This window comes from Sturnira hondurensis, unplaced genomic scaffold, assembly GCF_014824575.4.
Source record: "Sturnira hondurensis isolate 20B ecotype Veracruz unplaced genomic scaffold, ASM1482457v3 Scaffold0000362, whole genome shotgun sequence".
Lineage (NCBI taxonomy): Eukaryota > Metazoa > Chordata > Mammalia > Chiroptera > Phyllostomidae > Sturnira > Sturnira hondurensis.
Window position 1 is genome coordinate 72,339 of NW_028072993.1, and position 23,477 is coordinate 95,815.

The following is a 23,477-nucleotide window of genomic DNA, read 5'->3' on the forward strand; positions in this document are numbered from 1 at the left end:
AGTTGAAATGAATGGTGTGTCCATTGTGAGAAAACACCTGTGGTTCCTTAGGAGAGCCTGAAATGTCCCATCCCGTTGATCACACTTCTAGGAACCACGCGATTAGTCCAGAAAACCTCCAGGGTCCTAACAGGTCTCTAAATTCATGCTGAGTTTAGGATGTATCCAGAGGACACCAGAGTTCAAAGCCACCTACAGTCATCGAAGGTTCTGTCATAAGAACTCACATGGTCCTCAACTTCTAGCACCATGCCAGGAACACAGTGGACACTTAATCAGCAGTTGAATGAATGAATGAAGGAAGGAATGAGTTTTTCAACACAGATTAAGTAACTCTTACGAAGAAAGTATGTCACCTTCTATTTGCTGTGTTGGCATATAGCTTATAAATATTGTGTCTAATTATTGATAGTAACAAATTCTGGTAACCCACATATCTGCAAAAAATGATGTGTTTTAGATATAAACATTATAACGCAAGCAATACTTTGCACTATGATTTTGTAGCAATTTTTCAGTGTTTTTTTTTATGAATCAACCATCTTTTTGTTGAACTGAGCTGATAGATGTCAAGTCAACCTCCTTCCAACCAGGCCTTGTTGCAAAAGATCTTTACACATTCCAACTAATTTTTCCATGTAATTTCTTTGGTTAAATGAAAAGTTGAGATACAGTTGTATGGACTGGGAAACAGAAATCTTCAACTTTATTTCTAAGCTCCACTTGAATGAGTCTGAGTAAGTCTTTTAACCCATGTGAGTGGCAAAGAAAATGATTGCCCCCCCTCCAAAATTAGGGCACTTTGATACATAACCCTGTCATGCCAGGGTAATACAATATATTTATTAATCATTGGTAAGTTATTCTACTAGCTGTGCATAAGTTTGCATTACATTTTTTAAAAAATCCTTTAAATAGCCATTTATTTTAACTTTCAGTTTGGGGGAGCAGGAACACAGAAAATAAAATAACTGTTAAACGGTTTAGTTATTTATTTGAAAAGATATATCTCCATTTGACTTTCCCCAATGTGTGTATCCTTTTGGGCGACACCCATGAGCTCTGATGCTCGTAGTGAATACGCAGAAAGTCTCGTGGTCAGAATGACCTCAGTGCAAGCCGAGGTCACTGAAGCGTGGACTTGGGCTCCGGGTGGATTGAAGCCATACTCTGCTACTTCACGACTGTGTTATCCACATTCTACTATTACTGTACATGAAAATTATCAAGTGAAAAAGTTTGTTTTATTATTTTACAAATCTTAGGGACAGCACGGGCTTATATCAGAGATAGAAGTGAAGGTACAAAATACGATCTGGAATCAGAACATGCTCAGTAAACTTCCCCATGCCAGCATCTCTCTCACCACTTAACTGAGAATCAGCTGGGGTTCTCAGTAAAATGCCTCTGCCTGGGCCCTACCTCAGACTTTCTGAATCAGAACTTCACTTATCTAAGAAGAAGAAGATAAAACACATGTACAGCAAAATGACAGCAAACTCACAGTTATTAACAACCACACCTAAAACAAAAACAAACTAAGCTAACACCTAGAACAGGAACAGAACCACAGAAATGGAGATCACACAGAGGGTTAGCAACAGGCAGTTCGGGAAGAAAAGGGGGAGAAAGGTGCAGAGAATAAGTAGCATAGACAGTAGGTAGAAAATAGACAGGGGGAGGGTAAGAATAGTATGGGAAATGTAGAAGCTACAGAACTTACAAGTATGACACATGAACATGAACTAAAGCCAGGGAATGTGGGTGGGAGAGGGTATGCATGGCGGAGGGGAGTGAAGGGAGAAAAATGGGACAACTGTAATAGTATAATCAATAAAATATATTTTTAAAAAATAAAATAAAATCCTAAAAATTAAAAAAAAAGAACTTCAGAGAATAGGGTACAGTAAAGAGCTATTTTAACAAGCTTTCCTAGTGACTCATATGCCCACTAGGGTTTGTGAACCAGCCCCTGTTTTCTTTATTCGTTGAGTAAAACGATTAGTCCTTCAGTCTCGAAACATTATTCATTGATTCAACAACACTTGCTGAGCCACTTTGTCTTGCATTGTGATTAATATTGTGATTACTGTGATTACACTGTACTGTGGTAGTTAGCATGTGAGATATAATACAGAATAAAATGCACCATCTATGTCAAGTGTTTAATTACCTAATTAGGCTGACAAGATGTGTCTTTCATATTTACTAAGAAGTAAGCACAAAATACTTGGATTCAGGCTCAAAGCAGTGTTGATAGGATACTATGTAACACCCAGAACAAGAGAGACATCATGTTGTCCCTGTCAGGTGATACTTGAAGCAATAATCTCTTGTCTGTTAGAACCATTCTGTGAAGTAGGTAAGCTATCACCTAACAGAAAGAGAAAACCAAGTCCGAGCACTAAGATTTGAGATGCAGAGTTATGCGGACAGCGGAGCAAATTTCACACCTAGATTTAGTAGTTCTCAGACTGGTGTTCTCGCTGCGCCTACATTGTATCACATACAATTTTTTCTTACTTAAGCAGTCTAGAGATAGAAGAATTTAGATAAGGTGAAATTATTTCACTACTTAATACTTTGGTTGAAAAACAAACATAAGAAATACTCCAAATCAAATAAATAAATGAAACTTTCTTCCCATCAATAAGCATTTCATGTTCAGCTACCAAGCAATCAAGCAAAGATTCTGCCCCTCAAAAAAAAAAAAATCTGCATGTGGTGATTGTGTTCGGTGAAAATATAATCACTGTAATCGTTAGTTTTATGTGTCAGCTTTGCTGGATCACAGAATTAAACTTGAGAAGGGGAGCTCCCAGTTTCCTTGAAGAGCTCTGGGATCGCTCTTCTCTGCAGCCCAGAACTTAAAGTGGAAACTGCTGTGGTTGGATTGGCAAATGTAACGTAATGGCAAAAATTCCACCCTTCAGAACAGGGGCTCGTGGAGGTCCGCTGACCTTATCTCAGGGCCTTCTTGCAGTGGGCCCAGTGAGTCTTCAAACCCACGATGTGGTTGTTTTTCCAATTCTGGAAAGCATGATTGGAGTAGATACGCTCAGCAGCTGGCGGAGTCTTTGCACTGGTTCCCTGACCTTGGGGGTGAGGGTCGTCGTGGTGGGAACAGCCAAGTGGAAACCACGAGCACTGCCTCCACCTAGCAAAGCAGGGAACTGAAAGGAATACCTCCTTGCCAGGGCTCCATTACAGTGATGATGGTGTTATGCTGGTCAAGAGTAGCAACCACTCTAGACTTATCGGTAAGACATCTGTGTATCAGAGAGTGATAAATAAATCCAACAAAAATTCAGGGACCTTTCATCTCAGTGAAATTTTATGGGCCCAGGGGCGTGTCAAGGTTTCCTCTCTAAGGTAAAGGCTAAGTCACTGCATTTGCAGCTGGCCTTTCCTACAAGAAAAAAGGCACAATGCCCCGTGAACCTCTTTGGATTTGGAGCCAACATATTTTTCACTTGGGGTGTGTTGCGCTAGCCTACTCAGTGAGCCACCCAAACAGCTGCTTGTTGTGAATGCGACCCAGAACAGGAGAAGACTCTGCAGGAGGTCCAAGATGCTGTGCAAGCTACTCTGTCCCTTGGACCGTATGATCTAGCAGATGGAATAGTACTTGAAGTGTTGGTGGCAGATAAGGGTGCTGTTGGGGGCCTTCAGTGGGCCTCTGTTGGCGGATCATAGCACTTAGCATTTCAAAGCAAAGCCCTGCCCAAAGTGGATACTGGCAGCATTACCACCCCTTTCTGGAACATTATTAAAGGACAGCGGTAAAGGAAAATCATCCCAGTGAACATAATTTCAAGCAGTGCACCTGCTCAGATGTGGGTTATGTATTGATTCATGGCCTGTGGCCAGTGGTTTGGCTGAGCGGTCAGGGACTTGGAAGAAAATAACATTATTGGAAAACTGAGGACAAGAAAAGCTGGGAGAGATGTGTGCGAAAGGGACAAAAACATGAAGATACTCGTGTCTCATATAAATGCTCGGCAAAGAGTGACCTCCACAAAGCAGGATTTTAGTAATCAAGTAGAAGGGTGACCTATTCTGCAAACAGCAGCCAGCCTCTTTCCCCCACCCTGCCCCATCGTGGCCTGACGGACATTGTGCCTAGGCTCAGGAGCACCAACTTCGGCTCACCAAGGCCAAGGTGGCTGCGACCACTGCTGAGTGCCCAGTCTGCCAGGAGCGGAGATTGGCACCGAGGCCCTGACCTGGTACCGTTCCTCAGGGCGACCAGCCAGCTACTCAGTGGCGGACTGATTAGAGTGGACCACTTCCATCAGGGAAGGGTCAGTGTTGTGTTCTTACTGGAAGAGGCATGTTCTGGAGATTTGGGATCTACCAAGCCTCCACAGTCTCAGAAGCCAATTCTCTCTCTCTCTCTCTCTCTCCCCACCCCCCACCTCAGAGAGCTATGTCACGTCATCTCCAAAATAAAAAGTCTTTAACTCTAAGCAGTAGGGTTGCTTTTGCCGCTGTGTTGACCAACCATGCATTTATATGAACCAGACCAGTCTATAATTCCCCAAGAGAAAATAGGGAGCATCATGATCTGCACTTGATTTTGACCCTCTTGGTATTTTAGATTCCTTCTGTGCTGACTGATGTTTGACTTACCTAGAAACAGTAGGAATAATACCACGCATTTGCAAATGTTTCACCAGTTAGCAAGAATGTTCACATATCAAGTATCCACACCTAATATGGTATTAGTGCACAGTAGGCACACAATATACCTATTTAATTAATTATTATAAAGTGATGAATTTAGGTTATATCTTTTTCCCTTTTCATTTCTGTTAAATTAGGTCAATTTCTTTTTAAGCTTTAATAATAAGCTAAGGAGAAGCAAAGTTAGAAGAATGTGTTGAGGACATTGCTTAAGTTTGTGTTCTTAAAGCCAGCCTGAACTCTCTCTCCCCGGCTGGGACTCTTTCCAAATTGGTTTTTCTTGACGGTGGAACATTGCTAATCCAATTAGTGAGGCCCGGGCCCAAGGCTGCCCACAATACCCCTGGGTGTTAATATTCCCTCATCAAGAACTTCAAAGTTCTCTCAGAAAAACTTTCATTTCACTGAGTCCTTCACACCCAGGTAGGTGACATATATACAGGGGTTTCAAGCTTGTATTATTGACATCCCTGGAGGTTATCATGAAAGACCAGTCCATAATTTCACAAGCTTGTGAAAGCCAAGGACCAATACTGCAGCTCTATGCCACAAAGATGGGAGACTGAAACAGATACATTTGCTTCATTATAAAGATTTACACCACAATTGGAGATGTTAATATAGATTATTGTCAAGAACTATTTTACTCACCTTTCCAAAATATGCATGTCTCTGTTCTCGTGTGTCTGTGCCTGTATTATAGTCTGCTCAAGTTGTCACAACAAAACACCACAGACTGTGGCTTACAGTCTGAAGACCATGGTCTGTAGACCATGGCTACAGGTCTTCAAATAATTTAACTACACATTAAACTAAGGAGGCTTATACCTCCACCACTTGTTTCTCAGCTCTGGAGGCTGGAATTCCATGATCAAGGTCCCCAAAGTTCAGTTTCTGGTGAAAGCTCTCTCCTCATACAGCCTTCCCTTGGTGCTGGCCTAAGGAGAGACTGTTCTCTGGTGTTTCTTCTTCTTACTGTTTTTAGACACTAGTCACATCAGGGCCTCACCCTCATGACCTCATTTAACCAGAATCACTTCCCAAAGGCCTTATCTCTGAAGGCCTTCACCCAAGGGGCTAGGGCTTCAACAAATGAATTTATAGGGGACACAGTTTAGTCCAAAACAGTGTTTGATGCCAGCTGAGCTACAGGTCTTCACATAATTTAACTACACATTAAACTAAGGAAGCTTAGCAAATTTCTTTATATTTCTAGTGCCCACAGCACTAGCTGCTATTACTTTCTAAGAACTTCTTTTTTAGGTATGTATTTATTAAATTGCCTTTTAAAATCATGGAAAGAAATTACTGCTACAAAACAGAATTTACCTTTAATCCCCTCGCACCGTTAAGAGCCTCTGTCATTTATCTCCCTGCCCTGCCGCCCCTTCCACAGGGGTTTGTAACAGGGGCTTTCCACGGGGGCGCGGTGATGTTTTCCAAGTTTGTGTTCTCCTTTTTTGAATTACATGTTACTTTGTAGGTGTGTTTCCTCAATTCAGCATACTTATCGAAAGAATTACAGTGTTTCATTTTGATGAAGACAAACGACTCCTATGTACTGAATTTTTAAAAAGCAACATTGATTTTTTTCAATAAGCTAGCCCGTATTACTGGGCGCATTGCCAACCAAAATTCTGTTCTACACAGGGTACCGCTTAACACACAGCATACTTGATATCTTCAGAAAAAGGCAACAGAATTACTTATAGAGGATATTAGCTTGATTATCCATAGAATGATTCATAGACAGCAACCATTACTAAATGATTTTTTTCTCAGCCGATCTCATGCGGGCCCGATTGCCATTCTTTCTTAAATTTGTCTATAATAGGTTTTAGATTCATAAAAGGTTCTAGAATAATGGTTCTCGGGGCGAGGGAAGGGGAGGTGGACAGTTTTCCCCCAGAGCACATTTAGCAAAGTCTAGAGACATTTTCGATTGTTCCACCTGCCCAGACAAAGGAGGGATGTCATGACAATCCCGTGAGTGGAGGCCGGACACTACTGAACGCTCTACATCGCGCTGAGCAGCCCCACGGCAGAAACGTATCTGTCCCAAAAGATTAGAGAGCCAAGACCAAGAACTCTTGGTCAAGAGTTAGATTTCTCAGAGGCAGAGCACCTCCATTCTTTTTTAAAAATGTTTCTCTTTAAAGGACTACCAAGAAATTTAAATAAACTTGTCTCCCTTAAATGTTTGAATGTTAATTTTTCATTTTCCAGGAGAACCACCCAAAGAATAATTCCAGTTCCCATATGCAAAAAAAATGTGTAACTTGGCATAACTATTACAACTCAGTATTTTAACATCTGTTCTCTAAACGAGAACCACTTCATTTTACTATCCAAAGAAGAGTAAAAAACTATTATTTTCATTAATGACCATGTGGAAACTGGTGATCTTAAGGAGAAAAACATGTTCAGAACTGAAAGGAAGAATCTAAGCTGCCTGTTACTGCCAGTCCCAGAGTCCAGACCGCAGGCGGCAAACACAAGGCTCGCTGGCCGAATCCAGCCCTGCACCTTGTTTCTACTAGGGGGCAGTGCTGAGTTCCTTGTCCCTAGTTAAGGAGTAGTTACATTTGTACAGTCCTAAAATTACATTCACCCCTTTGAAGGCAACTGCGAGGCTGATGTGGCCCCCGGGAAAAGTGAGTTTCACACCGCTGTTCTACAGAAAGCTTGGCACAAAGTTGACATTCAATAAAAGTACACTGGATGACTCTCACAGGTTCCTTATTTTCTTGTTCAAGCGTCAGATGTCCTGGGTGATTCTGGTGTTTGGCAAAGTGACTTAGACTCTCATGAACCCTGCCACAAGCTTGAAGAATAGGAAACTGTCCCTCTGCTCTCTGCACTGGTCATCTGAGATGATACCAAAATCAAGCCATGACCTGGTCAGCAGGTCTAAATATATTCCTCTTTCTAGAAGACTATGTTTATGTTAATGTTATGTTATGAGTCTAAAGTTATTTTAATTTTAAAATAATTATTTTAATGAATTATATTAGAAGTTAACAATTCCTGGACCTTGCATAGCTATAGCTTCTGGAATGGGTTTCAAGAGCCAAGTTTTGTATAGGAGTCTCTGGGGCCAGCCGCCAAGCCATGACTTGAGAGGAGAAGAGAGAAATAGAGGAAACATCCCCCATGCAGCTTTGACCTGAGGATGGGGAAATAAGTCTCTTTGATATTTTTTCAGAATCGCTTGCCTTGAGTCAAGTTGTAGCCGCCTGGGCCTGACAGTCAGGTGATGAGTCCAGGCGTCACTGGTTCATGTTGTGGCTTCTTTTCAGAGCACGCAGTGTGCCCTGCCGTGGTTTTTGTTGTATCTGAGAAATGTTTGGACTGTGGACAGAGTAGGCAAATTCCATTCTTTGGGGACATATCAAGCCTTTCTTCATCTCTAAAGAAATAAGCTCATTGGAGACGTGACCTGCTTTCTGAAATTCTTTATCACGTGTTGCAAAACTCTGTCTGGAACCAAAATATCTTAATAGTATATGTGCATTTCTAGACATTATGACTCCACTAAAGCACATGATATTACAAAACAAGCATTTAACATTTTCTGAAGGAATGAGGTTAGGAAGTCACCCTCTCCACACTCAATTCCCGTCTGTATTTTTCAGCCCCAACCATGCTCACTTACGCCTAATATTATAGTGAAGAATCATGTGTCTAAGCATTTTCGTATAGAAAGGTATTGGCAGGATTTGTCAGGAAGTAGAGTTGGCTTGATGATCGACTGAGTTAGAAATTGTCCCCTGTTTCTAAAGGGGGGTATATAAAATGCATAAGACAGAACATTTAAAGTAACAGTCAGAAGGAAAAGCCAGAACCATTAAGAGGAAAATGTGGAACTAGTGACTGTGTTAACAGCTAATACTTACTGAGTAGATACTACAGGTAACTTACACTTTTAAGAGTTTTCTACGTATTCACTCATACAGTCCTTACTACAGTGCTATTAAGTGAATACTTTTGTTATCCCCATTTTACTGCAGTGGAGAGATGAGTGATTGGTCTGACATCCCCCAGCTAATAAGTGGTAGACTGGGATTTGATTTCGGGCAGCCTCTCGGATATCCTGGTCCTCACCTGGGACGTTGTGCTGCTGTCTAAACTCATGATGTCAGTTTTCCACACTTCGAGGCAGACAAGGCAAGAATATTTGGTATTTTTCCCAAGTGCTAAATTCTTGGGAAAGTGGTTAGAGAGCTTATCACATGAGTAACATTATGTAACATGAAAAAATGTCGTTAATTGATCTTTTTGTACAAGGTCCAACTGTGTTCTTCAGAGGGATATTTCTCACATAAACCCTCAGTAAAAAGGGGCTAAGAAGTAGCTCCATGAATCTGAAATCCTGACATCCTGAAGCGAACAGCGCTGATGACTGGGCGTGATTGCTGCCCTTGATCCCTGTTTTATTGGCATCTGTAACAGTCTGCCTCATCTTGTTTGCTGATACTCTGACCTTTGTGACCCTGACCCCCTCTGCCACAGTGACAGCGTGACAGGCTCCCCAAAGCAGGTGTGGCATGAATTCACGCATGAGCAAATCTTCTAAAGGCAAAGAGTTCTGAAGAAATTTGGATAAACTTGTCTCCCTTAAATGTTTACATTTTAATTTTTCATTTTCCAGAAGAACCACCCAGAGAGTAATTCACGTTACCATATGCTGTGACCTGCAAAAAAATGTATAACTTGGCACAACTATTATGATTTCATATTTTAACATCGTTTTCTAGAAATGAGAACAGCCTCATTTTAGTATCCAAAGGAGAGTAAAAACTAGTTTTATTGATGACCATGGGGAAACTGCGCTTTTAAGTAGAAAAAAAAGTGCTCTGACACAGAAAGGAAGAATCGAAGCTGCACGCAGCCTGCTTACTACCATTTCGAAGAACAAGTTTCTCAAAGTATATACATCATGACTATAAATTATAACTATGAAAATCATTGTTCTTAAGAGTTACTGGCAGAGTGACCTTGACTGCACTTGAAGAGGCAGTGTGTGACTCTTGGCCCTGTTTATTTCTTTACAAACTCTGATGTCACGGTCAGTCCCCAAAGTTGTGTTAGGCAAGATCCACCCAAACCCCAAACGAACAGATGGCCAAGGCCTTGCTGTAGTGGGAAAAGTCAGAGGACAGAATGGAAGTCTGCTCCCACAAAGCGCGCAGACGCTGCTTCCAATCACCAGTCTGTAACCTGGGGCTTAAAAGACGAAACATTCCTACAGCAGGGGTGACTTGTCATCAGGAGTCACAGCACTCAAGTGCAGCTGCTGGCCTCCCACCACCGTGTGCCTCCTGCTCCAGGAAACAGGGCCTCCCGTGGACTCAGCACTGGACTGCACCCAGTGCTATTTCAACCTTCTCTGCCCTTCCTCGACTGCACTGTTTCAGGCCTACAGGCAGCCTGTGAAGGAAAGGATGGTGCTCGACCCATGTTCAGCTCAAGGAAAAGAACATCACATTAATTCAGAAATGACTGGGTAGGCCAGGGCCAGTTAGCCCAAGTGAAACCAAAAGTTATTTGCTCCAATAATGTCTCTAAGTAAAACTTCAACTGAAATACTAATTACATCATTAAAAAAATGATAGCTGCTCTAAGCTGTGGTATAACAAGTTATGAGGCCACTTCTCGCCTTATCATTTACATTCTTATAATCCTGAATTCTCTTTATTTCGACCACACAGCACGCTACACCACACCTTGGACCTTTGTTCTCCCTCTCTCTTATTGGGCTCAGAACACCCTCACCACAGCCCTTCTCTGTGTTCCAGGTTCACCTCAGTTGCCACCTTCCTCGAAATGTCCAGACCCTGCTCTGCACCCTCCACTGTGTCCCTTTTGTTTTCCCACTTGCGATGTGATGTATAACAATCTCTTAAAGTGTCAGGTTCTTGCTTTAGACCACCTCCTTGAGGGCGGGAGCCATGTTTTACTCACTTCTTGCCCACAGTTCCCGGCGTGAAGTCAGGCACGTGCAGTGAGCTAAATAAATATTGACTCGATGTACGGCGTTGCCAATAAACCATGATGTTATCGTTCTGTCTAACCTTCCACACTCAAAATTCTGCAAGCACCGAAAATATTTTAAATGAATGCATCTTAGAACTTCTAAGAATGTAATCTTTCGTTACTTCTCTTCCTTTTCAGGAACCTCTTACTGGAGCCGTGAAAGACAAAGGGAAGAATCATGTCCATGATTGCAGCCTTCTACAGTGGCAAGTCCATTCTCATTACCGGGGCCACAGGCTTCCTGGGCAAAGTGTTGATGGAGAAGCTCTTTCGCGCCAGCCCTGACCTGAAAGTCGTTTACATCCTTATGAGGCCCAAGGCTGGCCAGACACTGCAGCAGAGGGTTGCCCAGATCTTAAATAGTAAGGTATGGCTTACAGAAGAGAAGTAGGGCGGGGCGACTCGCCACAGTGCTCCCTTACAGCCTCACACTGCAAGTGAGGGCCGGGATGTCTGGGCAGATGGAGGAGAGGAGATGAAACAAACAGCAACCAACTGCTCCTGGGACCCTGCTGTGTGTTCCCACAAGAGAGAGAAGAGTGCTTAGGCTCTGTTCAGGGCAAGTGAGCAGATAATCTATGTTCTGGAAATTACTGAGTAAGAATCAAAATGCTGAAACTCCCTACTATACTTTCCAGGCTTGAAACCTATTCTTACTGGACAGGGACCAGCCGGGAGCAGGTCTGCCTCAGGCTGGCCTGTGGTGTGTGGGGTTTCCTACTATACTTTCCAGGCTTGAAACCTATTCTTACTGGACAGGGACCAGCCGGGAGCAGGTCTGCCTCAGGCTGGCCTGTGGTGTGTGGGGTTTTTTTTTTCCTTACTTTTTAGACAGAAGAGGAGGGAGAGAGAGGGAGTGAAATACCAATGTGTGGGTGTCTTTTTCACGCCTCTCTCAACAGGGACCTGGCCTGCAATCCAGGCATGTGCCCTGACTGGGAATCGAACCGGTGATTCTTTGGTTCACAGGCCAGTGTTCAATCCACTGAGCCATACCAGCCAGGGCAGGTGTGTGGGTTCTTGACTATGTGTAGGAAAGACTTCACAACAAGAGTCCAGGTAATTTCGAGAGTGTGTTTATTAAGGCTGGGAACAACGAAAGAAAGGAAGGGCTCAGGGTAGAAGAAGTAACAGGAGAGAGCCTAGGCAGTGCTCTCTGTTTTGGCTCCCTGGAAACATTAAAGGAAAGAAGTCAGTGAAGGTAGCTTACTGGGAAATCTGAGAAAAAGGGGGCCTTGGAGACAAGATCAGGGTAAGTCCCAGTCGAACTGCCACAGCCTGATGCTCCCCTGGCTGCAAGTTCCATGGGGACCCTTAGAGTTTAGGAGGAAGTAAAAAGTCTGTGTCCAGGAAGGGGCATGGGTGTGCTCTAGAGCCAGCTTGTGCTGTGTCTTTGTTCTGAGGGTTTTTTATCTTTCTTCTGCCAATGAGAATCTGAGGGGAGAGTTTGGGGTTAATCTTTGGTCCGCTATACTGTTTTACTTTTAGCTTGGGTCTGTCTGGCTTTTAACGAGGTTTTTGGTTTTTGTTCCCCTTTCTCTCTTCTTGACTTTGGCTGGCACAAGTGGCATTAATTGGGTCTCTGTTACCTACTTCCCAGACGGGGTGACTTGAGCTATGAACTCTTTGGTTAGGGAGAAGAGGTATAAACCATTTGCTCTCCAGCCCTTGGAGAGATAAGTTCTGTGACTCACCAGCTGGCTGTAAGTTGTTCATACTGCTCGACCTTGGTTAATTTCTTGTCTCCGTTTCCCCGTTCCACTTGCCCAGGAATTTTCCTAGCTTCTTACTGTCCTGACTCATTCTCATAAGGTCATCTGAACTTTTTCCTAATTTTATTCTAAAGTTAAGGTAGTTTTCCCCTACATTTTTGGATATTTTTATATTATATTATATTATATTATACTATATCAAACAACTGTTTACTAAGTAGCCATGAAGTAATACTTATAGTTATTTAAATTCCACAAAGTTATACACCTTATGTTTATTATTTGTTATATACTTTATCTATGGTAACTTGATATTTCTATTTATCCCCTTATATTTCTATCATCCCATAAGTTGTTCTAAAGAAAAAACATAAAAAATTAATATTATACATGTGAATGAGCATTTGGGTATCAAACTCTTTCCTCCAAAAAAATATTATGTATGTCCTCTCATTGTTTAACTTACACATTTGAAGGCAGTATATATAGGCTTTGGTCTCAAACACATGTTGACACAAATTCTGGCTCTTCAGTTTATTATCACTTTACCTCTTCAGGTCCAGTTTGCGATATTTAAGATAGAAATAATGATGACAGCCATCCAGGATTGCCTTAAAATTAAATTAAAAAATGCAAATATCTGGTTCAGAGTGCCTTTGGGGATACAAAGGGTCACTTAGAGTTAGCAAAAAGGACAATTTAAATAAGGTATTTTTTGATAGAGTCTTCTTTCCAGTGTGTAGGAATACTAACATCTAAAGTGTATCTGAGAGCACCCCACATCATAGGTGCCCAGTAGACCTCAAGTTCACATTCATTTGCAGACACCAGGATGAGATGTGGGTACCAACATCAAGAGCATCAGGAAAGCTTCTCCTGCGTCTCATGCGCTGGCTCAGCAAAGGACAGTCGTAGCTTAGTTCCTTAGCACACAGCAGACACTGATTCCAAGAGTTTTTCATGCCTTACCTCATTGATTTTTGAAATGACCTTGTAAAGGAAGAACAATTAATATCCTCATTTTATAGACAGCAAAGCTGAGATCTGAGTTGTTGCCTTACAAAGGTCACCCAGCGTGTGAATGGAACAGTCAGGCTGTAGGCCCCCAAAGTCCAACTCCAGGGCCAGCACGCTTATTCCTACCCCAGTACTGGCGGCATCGTAACTAACAGTTCGGAAGAATAAGACCCAAAGCCTGATGTGGCGTCAAAGTCTCAGATGCCTCAGTTATCTCTCCCTAATGGGCTTCCATCACCTCGTGACACGGCTCTGCAGTTTGGTAGCCAGTTTATGGATTTCCAACCCATTTTAGTAACCCAGTGTTCTTGACGGTGGATTAAGAATACAAGAAATCTGAGGCTTGGATATTTTTCTTTAAAACATAATAAATAAAAATGTTGCTGGTTTGCCTTTGACTCCCACTATGGCATCAGGAAATGTGGTCAAGAGAATATCCGTTCTAGCAAAACTTAGATGTCTGCTTCATTCCTTTCCTTCTTGGTAGGAAGATGGCTACCACCTCCCACGTCCTGCTCTCAAGCTCTCGGAGGGAAACAACTAAGAGGGAGAAGCCTGGGAAAGAAGGGTATTTTTAATCTGTTGTTCACATAAAATAGGGGCTCAGGAATCAGAAGAGAGGATCCATTTCATCACAGATGACCAAGTTTCTTAAGTGTTTTCAGAGAACTTAAAGGACTATATCAATGGAGTGAAAAGTACCTGAATTAATGACAGATTCTTGAGGACTTCCTCTTAAAGATAATCAAGGTGTTACTGTAAGAAAACAACCAGAGACACGCACAAATACTACACAAATGTATTTGTAGTGTTATTTATAGTAGCAAAAAGAGCTAGAACCAATCTGAATGGCCCACTGTAAAGGAATAATGAAATAGATAATAATACATACTTGTGATAAAGTATTACACAGGCATTGAAACTTATATTTTATAAAATATTAAGTGATAAGAGAAAATGCTTATATTCAATGCAAAAAAAAACAGACAAAACCATGTGCAGTATAATCTCAACTTAAATGCCAATGGGATCTTAGATTGATTTTATTTTTGGCATTTCCAATTTTTTTAAGTTTATTTAATTACTTGAGAGAGCCGGAAGGGAAGGACAAAGAGAGGGAGAGAAACATCAGTGTTAGAGAGAAACATCAACTGGTTGTCTTCCTTACACGCCCCAGACTGGACGAACCCTCCACCCAGACACGTGCCCTGACCAGGATTTCAACCGGCAACCTTTGCGGTTTACACAAAACGCCCAACCGACTGAGCCACACAAGTCAGGGCAGCGCTTCCAAACGTTCACATTACCATTATAATGAACATGTTTACAATGAACATGTATCACTTTTATACTGCGGTGGGGGGGGCACTTTTTAATATAGTAAATAAATAAGACAAGGAACACAATCAAAAGTTTCTCAAGTGATGTCGTTAGACATAAATTCAGTTCACTCTTAGTTTTGAGGCTGTTTATCAAAATTAAGTAGTTTGACTCAATTTTATTATAAATATAATTACAAGAGTTCAACATTGTATTTTAAAAATATGTTTGTGCTTCTTTCACCAAATCTGAGAAGCTTCTGAGGCCAATAGGCCAGGTCTCGTGGGCCACGGGGTGCTCGCCCTCACCACAGTCTCCTGCTTTTCAATCGGAGGAGCGGGAGGGGCAGCGCAGGGGGCGGGGAGCGTGCCGACGGCTCCCAAGTCAGCCACTTCATCTCTTACTTATGAAAAATGTGCCTGTGCAATGTGAACAAACCAGATTTCCATCTTAACCGAAATGGTCTCACATAGAGAAGTCGGTATTTTATCTGTTGTGCTACCTTGAATGTGGCCTGGCTTCCCACGCCATGGATGTTCTCCCCGCTATCACAGATAAGTAGCGGCCAATAAATCCTGCAGTTGTGAAGTTCAAAGATATATTGAGCATTTTGAGGTTCCTTAGTGCCTAAAGATGTGGTGTTGTTCTGTTTTGTTTTGTTTTCACACGAAAAATACACAATCACGTTGCATGTACATCTATTTAGGATCTTAAACTGGACGTAATCTACTCTGAATAACTCTTTAAGAAAACATCAAGAAAACAAAATCTATACCTGAAACATAAACCCCAAATAGTTGAAATTACATTAAGAGTGAGGTACTTAATTAAGAGTGATTGTGATGTCAGAATCTAAAAAAAAAAAATGTCTCATTCCGAGAACAGCAAAAATGATGGGCTTTCCCTAGTAAACTGTAGTCAGATCACAGAGGGGAGTTTGTGCTGGGTTTAGGATGCATCGTCAGAGAAGGCCAGATTCAAGGTTTCCAGGAAGGGCCTGTCCTGCATGATATAACCAGAAAGTGGATTTATAAGCAAAGGCAGAGTTTGGCAGGTTGCACTGGCTATTTCAAGTCAACTTCTCTGGAAAAATGTGAATTATTCAATACGCTGTCAGTTGGCCCCAACTTAAACCAACTTTGAAATACCCTGGAGAGCTTTCCAGAATGAATCACGCAGAGCCACACACTGGGCCCCAAACCACAGAACTGGTTATGTTTAAGACAATAGAAGATAATAAAATTTAATGAAGTATCTAATTGAATTTTTTTTTGCAAGACCACCACTGTTCAGTAGTCTCTAGAAAGCATTAGATAAATTAATCCCTGAGAGGAAAAACAATGCATTCAAACAAATCAACTTTGAGCTAAAAATAAATACCTTTGAACTGAAAAAATTAACTCTGAACCAAGTAACATCTGCAGAGAAAAGGCCAGCAATCTGACCTTTTTGAGTATTAAGAAACGCCCAACTGAAATGTTATTTCATTTTACATAGAGTCGCTTGTTAATTTGTAAAGCTTCTTTGATGAGGGGGTGGGAAACCACTTTGACGTTTGGTCCAGGCTACCCTGTGTAAAAGCTGCTTGTCATTAGTGATTTTGTTACATCTCTGTATAAGGCAAAGGCAACTGGAAACAGAAGTTAATATTACAAATCTCCAAAGCCAGTTTTGTTCCATTACTATTTTTAATTTTTCCTAAGAAACTAATTATCCCACAAAAAACAAGAGGTTTCTAAACTTGGGACAACTAGAGGGAATACAGCCTTGCCAGCTATTTAAATTTCCCATGAGTAACAAATACACACTTTTAAAAGAATGTAACCGGTTTTCAGTTTTGACAGTTACTCAGCACAGATTAGTCGAAGCACGTTAAGCCTCTCCCCTATGGGCTATTTCCTTTCTTTCAAGAAATAAAACAAATTAAAGAAATTGATTTAGTCCTGGGGATATACTAAAGATCACAGAAACAGAAGTGATTTGTTTTCTCAATATCTTACTTTCCTTTAAAATACCATTCACTAGTTAATTCAATCACTGGCATGATTTCATAGACCCAACTTCATTCCTTCTTTTTAAATTGTTTCCAATCCTAGTAGGTCTTTTTTTTAAAGCTTTAAATCACCTGTACTAATTTCACTCAAAGGTTGCCAAGCCACACGTTCAATTTGATACTGGAATGCACCCAGTTTTCAGAGGTGTCTGGATCACATGGTGTAAACACAAACCCTGAGATGACCCAACACACGCAAATACACATGCACGCATAGTTGTCAGATTAGTAGCTCTTGAACAGGGAGTGTCCTTGTGGGAGAAGAGAGGGAGTTTTTCTACTATTAGGAACCTATTAAGTGGCAGGCACTGTGCGAGACATCTGACTTTCATTACCCTACTTAATCCTCGCAACTCTGTGGCGTGCCCGTCGTATTGCTCCCTCAACAGACGAGAAACGAATCCAAAAAAGTTGGCACCCATCCAAGGAAATGACAAAGTAGAATTTCAGTTCGTGTCTTTCATCTCTGAAAAGCCCCTGCTTTCCCCACTGTACTGCATTGCCTCCCCTAGGTGAGTGACACTCCCCTGGGTGTCGCTGCTTCTAACCAGGTGCTTTTGGTTAGAGCTCCGAAAAATCTCCCCGTGAACGGGTCCTTTGGTGTGGGAACAAAGCTCTAAAGGACAACGCACTGAACCTTGCATCTGCCTCTAGCATTTATTATCCGTGCTTGCTTACGTCAACTAAAGTTTTATTAAGTACAAAATTGTTTTTAACAATAGCGGAGTATCTGCTGAATCATTAGTTCTCTAAGATCATATAATGAGATAGTCCGCTGATTAGCATTTTAGACAAATATGCCAACAAGGCCCTGAGGCTCCAAGAGATGAGTAATTTGCCCAGTCACGCAGTGAACAAATGGTGGAACCGGGATCCAAACCCTGACATTCCTGACTCCAATAGGCCTGACTGCTCTTTTCCAATACGCCTGTGGTCCTCCCCTTCCGTGTGATTCAGACCCACTGGAGAGCTTGCGCAAGGCCGGATAGATGCCCAAGCTTCAACTCAGAACTGTGGAGTCAGAATTTCCACAGTCAGGACATCTGGGTTTAGTTTTTTGTTTCCGCAAACAACTTTGCAGGCCACCGTGCTGTATGTCGAAGTTTGCACACCGCCACACCATACTGCCTTGTGGTCCTGTACCAGTGGTCCTATACCAGTGGTCCTATACTAACGCAGCAAAAGCTTCTAGGTTAATCCTTTATGTCTTATGGGACCTATTAACGAACTAGCCAAATCCTAACATTTTGAAAATTTTTGGATTTTTACATTGGGTATCATAGTGTTTTTTCCCTAATTTGCAAGCACTTATTTGTGTCTAATCATTCTCAATTTAGATTATACCCTTTTTAAATGATGTCCAAGTCTTTCTCGTTTGAGAGGTAGCTTGCACAATCGTTGGTTTGCTTTCACCCCACACTCTAAAATTTCTCTGGTAAATGCTGCAGGCTCTCTTTTACATTAGGATGCCAGATATTGCACAAAGATTACCCTTTTGTTTAAGAGACATTACCTTTTTCTTTACCAACTTAAAAATATTAAGCAAGTTTTAGTGGGTTATTGGGACTAAATAATATGGTTGTAACTAAAGAGAGGGACTCAGTAGACTGAATAAGGGTTAAATATTCTCATCATTGTCAGAGGTTTGATTACCTCCAATGGTCCCCGGGAAACAGTGACCGAAACTCTTTGTGGATACGTCTAAAGTGAGGTCATGTGGATTGTAGAAGTCCAAGTTCAGGACGTCTGCATTGTTTCAAAAGCATGATATAAATAGCATGCCCCCACCCCTTACCCAATTCCTGCTTCCAGTAAAAATTCAGTCTTTGGGTCTGGCTACAGAAGTTGAAAAGTCGTACCCAAGGAGTTTATTGATTCCAAAATAATTTCTCTTTCGGTTTTCTCATTCTGCTGGATTTTCTTAGGATTTGCAAAGTTTCTCTCTGCCTCTGGGCTATAAGTAACTATTGCCATAAATAAGATAGTCATTCATGTTTAAAATCAAATTATGAGAAATACTTGCCTATATAATGTCAAATCAAGGGAACACTCTTAAGCTTCCTACTAAAAAGGTACATGTGTATAGCTTTGTTATCACTTCGAAATGCTTGGATGCCCTCCCAGCTGTTACCTCCCAGTGACCACAGGAACGTGGTTTCTGCTTCCGCCAAGAACCACTGCTTCCGCCAAGAACGTGGTTTTGTAAATGGAAAAACAGCAGTCCTTCAGCTTGAGTTTCCCTAAATGGCAAGTAGTCAGTCAGCTCTTCACCATCTCAGCTTGGGGCCATTAAATGAAGAATATATGAGAAGCAATAAAATAAACCCTTAGAATCTAAAATAATAATATGAAGTTCTTCATTGGTGGTCCTTCAGTGAAATTTTTGAAGTTACACTTTTCTTCATTCATTTTTATTCCATCCACCTTTTCTTACCTTTAACTAATATCCCACATTAGCAAAAGAAACTTTCAGGAGAGCCGATGTGTCACTGAAGATCCACCTGCGTCATTTCCTCTGTCCTGCAGCCCAGTCATCCTTACAAGGGAAGCGGGTCTGCCCTGCTGGGGGATTTTCCAGCTTTCCTTCGGGCACGGAAGGCCCAGGGGACACGTTGTGTCTTCTCTTAGCAGTAGATCCCTGTGTCCGTTCTTTCCTCCTACCAATGCAAGAGAGCTGGTAACCAAACAATTTCAGGAATCAAACTCCCATTCATGATTCTGTTAGTATTCTTACAGTAATTAATTTTAATTTAATAAATACAGTGCGAGTCCTTTCAATGAATGGGGTGCTGTCACACAGAGATGAACAAGAAACAAGTGGTTTACAAAACACTGGGCAGGGCGGGGGGTGAGGGGAATTTAAGCCCTGGCTTTAAAGATGGACGTGGATTTTCAGAGTCAGTGTTTCTCCAAGCTTGGTACCAGGACCGGCAGGCAGGCCTACCTGGGGAGCTTGTTGAGGAATAGAATGTCCTGGGTTCCATACCGAACCTACCAAGTCAAGATCTCTGAGGATGGAGCAAGGAAATCATTGTTAACCAGTGCCCAGATCATTTTCATGCTTACAGTTTGAAAACCATCGATACCCTATCATGGCCAACGGCTGTCATAAAGGGAAATGACATTTGTTCATCAGTATTTATCTGTGTGAACACTCCAATGAGAGACGTTCTCGTCTTGGGATCGGTTAAAATCAACTAGAAAGTCTGATGTGAAAGGCAAACTCCTGATTAAGCCCCCACTAATTTCATAGTTAGCAGGCCTAGGAATACACTGTGTGTGGACTGAGGCTAAAACACANCCCAGATCATTTTCATGCTTACAGTTTGAAAACCATCGATACCCTGTCATGGCCAACGGCTGTCATAAAGGGAAATGACATTTGTTCATCAGTATTTATCTGTGTGAACACTCCAACGAGAGACGTTCTCGTCTTGGGATCGGTTAAAATCAACTAGAAAGTCTGATGTGAAAGGCAAACTCCTGATTAAGCCCCCACTAATTTCATAGTTAGCAGGCCTAGGAATACACTGTGTGTGGACTGAGGCTAAAACACAGGCTTGAGGATGCAGACACTTTAGGATGAATTGAGTTGTTGCCCCTTATTGGTCATAAGAGCTTGTGCCAGAACCTAAATTCTGTATGGCTTGGCTATCTTACTGTAGTGTGTTTTTCTTTATTTAATTCTTGTTCAAGGACAGTTTTCTGTCTTATATTCCCATCCCTGCCCTCCCCCCCAGTGCTCCCCTCCTCCCTCCCATTTCCGCCCCCACCCTTAGTTATTGTCCATGTGCCCTTTATACTTGTTCATGTGAGTCCTTCCCCTTTCCCCCTGTGATTCTCTCCCCTCTCCCCTCTGTATATATTAAACTTTAAAATGAAAATGATAATAACCACTTCACAGGATTGGTAGTTTGATTGATCTTTTAATAAATCTACACTCTCTCCCATTTTTCTCCCAACCTCCAGCCCCCACCTCTGTCAGTAACCACCAATCTGTTCTTTGTATTATCAGCTTGCTTTTTTTTTTAAAGATCACACATGTAACAGAAATTATACAATAGCTGTCATTCTGTCTGACTTATTTCTGTCTGACTTATAATGTCCTTGAAGTCCATCTGCGTTGTCACAAGTGACAAAATTTCATTCTTTTTCATGGCAGAATTGTAGATAATATACACACACATATACACACATTTTTTTTATCCGTTCACCCATCAGTGGACATCTAGGTTGTTTCCATATCATGGCTACTAAAACTAATGCTGCAATGAACATTAGGGTGCATGTATCTTTTTGAGTTAGTGTTTTTGTTTTCTTCAGATAAATACCCAGAAGTGTAATTGCTGGGTCACGTGATAGGCTTGTTTTGAATTTCTCGAGGAAACTTCATACTGTTTCCTCTAGTGGCCGCATCAGGTTATGTTCCCACAGCAGTGCACAAGGGTCCCCTTTTCCCCGCAGCCTCCCCAACACTTGTCATTTCTGATCTTTTTGATGACAGCCATTCCAACAGGTGCGAAGTGATGGCTCATCGCAGTTTTCATGTGTCTGTTGGCCCTGTGTATGTTATCTTTGAAACAATGTCAGATGTTTTTGCTATTGAATTATATATAAAACTTTATATATAATTGCAAATATTCTCTCCCATTCAGTCAGTTGCTTCTTCATTTTTGTCGCTGGTTTCCTTTCTTGTGCAGAGGCTTTCACTATGATGCAGTCCCACTTACCTTTTTTTCTTTGTTGCTCTTGCTTTTGATTTAAAAAATTCATTGCCAAGACCTATGTCAAGGAGACAACCACCTGTGTTTTCCTCTAGGAGTGTTATGATTTCAAATATCTTGTTCAACTCTTTAATCCATTATGAGCTAATGTTGAAGTATGGTGTCCAAGAGAGTTCCAGTTTCACTCTTTTGCAAATAGCTGTCCAAATTTCCCAACTCAATCTGGTTTCTTTATATTTTACTTTTTTGGTGTATGTTATTGATTATGCTATTTTAGTTTTCCTGTTTTTTTCTCCTTTTTATTCCCTTTCCTCCCTGTACCCCCCTGCCCTCCTGCATTCTGCCCCCCTTAGTTCATGTCCATGGTTCATACATATACCTTCTCTGGCTTCTCCATTTCCTACACTACTTTTAACCTCTCCCTGTCTATGTTATGCCTACCATTTATGCTCCTTATTCCCTGTACCTTCCCCCTTATTCTTCCCCTCTCTCCCCACTGAAAACCCTCTGTATGCTCTCCATTTCTCTGGTTCTGTTCTTGTTCTACTTGTTTGCTTAGTTTTTGTTTTTGTTTTTTAGGTTCAGTTGTTGATAGTTGTGAGTTGTCATTTTACTGTTCATAGTGTTTGATCTTCTTCTTTTTCTTAGATAAATCCCTTTGATATTTCATATAATAAGAGCTTGGTAATGATAAACTCCTTTAACTTAACCATATCTGGGAAGCACTTTGTCTGCCTTTCCATTCTAAATGATAGTTTTGCTGGATAGAGCAATCTTGGATGTAGGTCCTTGCCTTTCATGACTTCAAATACTTCTTTCCAAACCCTTCTTGCCTTGTGTCTTTTGAGAAATCAGCTGACAGTCTTATGGGCACCCCTTTGTAGGTAACTCTCTCCTTTCCTTTTGCTGCTTTTAAGATTGTCTCCTTATCTTTAATCTTGGGTAACTTATTGATGATGTGCCTTGGTGTGTTCCCCTTTGGGTCTAATTTCTTTGGGACTCTCTGGGCTTCTTGGACTTCCTGGAAGTCTATTTCCTCCATCGGATGGGGGAAGTTTTCCTTTATTATTTGTTAAAGTAAGTGTTCAACTTCTTGCTCTTGTTCTTCTCCTTCTGGCACCCCTATAATTTGGATGTTATAGTGCTTATAATTATCCCAGAAGTTCCTAAGCCTTTCCTCATTTTTTGAATTGTTGTTTCTTCATTCTGTTCCGGTTGGATGTTTATTTCTTCCTTTTGTTCCAAATTGTTTATTTGAGTCCTGGTTTTCTTCCCTGCATTGTTGGTTCCCTGAATATTTTGCATTATTTCACTTTGGGTAGCCTTCATTTCTTCCTTCATTTTGCAGCCAAGCTCAATTAGTTTTGTGAGCATCTTGATTACCAGTGTTTTGAACTCTGCCTTTGATAGGTTGGCTTTCTCCTCTTGCTTAGCTTTTCTCTGGAGTTTTGACCTGTTTTTTCATTCGGGCTGTATTACTTTGTCTCGGGGCACCCGTTATGTTGTAAGGGGGCAGGACCTTACGTATTCTCCAGGGCAGGGAAACCCTTTTTGCTGGGTTGTGGCAGCAGATGTAAGGAAGGGGCCAGAGGGCGACAAAGCCCCTTGCTTGCTCTGCTCTTGCCTCACTTTCCAATGAGCTGTCTTGTGTGAAACTGAGAGTTTCTCCCACTGTGGCAAGCCCTGCAGTAGTGTACAGCTAGCTTTGAGTCTTTAGTTTCCCATTCAGCCATCCCTGCCTTGCCCACGTGGTCCGTGACCTTGCCGAGAGTCCTCCCAACCAGCCCCACTTCACCTGCACCGTCTGCCACAGCATGTCCTCTCTGCCTGCTCAGCTGCCCATCTCTGTCTTCCTACTGGTCTGGGTGAATGTTTCTTTCACTCCATGGTTGTTGGAGTTCATGTAGTTTAATTTTCTGGCACTTCTGC

The 23,477-nt window shown here is 41.7% G+C and overlaps 1 protein-coding gene across 1 annotated transcript in view; it reads left to right on the forward strand.

The window, feature by feature from the left end:
* The window catches only part of FAR2 (fatty acyl-CoA reductase 2), a 124,545-nt gene that overhangs the window by 66,802 nt on the left and 34,266 nt on the right, over nt 1-23,477 (forward strand). The window contains exon 2 of the mRNA XM_037031997.1: nt 10,861-11,089. Coding sequence (XP_036887892.1) covers nt 10,901-11,089 — 189 coding nt within the window. The 5' untranslated portion in view covers nt 10,861-10,900. The remainder of the gene's footprint in view (nt 1-10,860; nt 11,090-23,477) is intronic.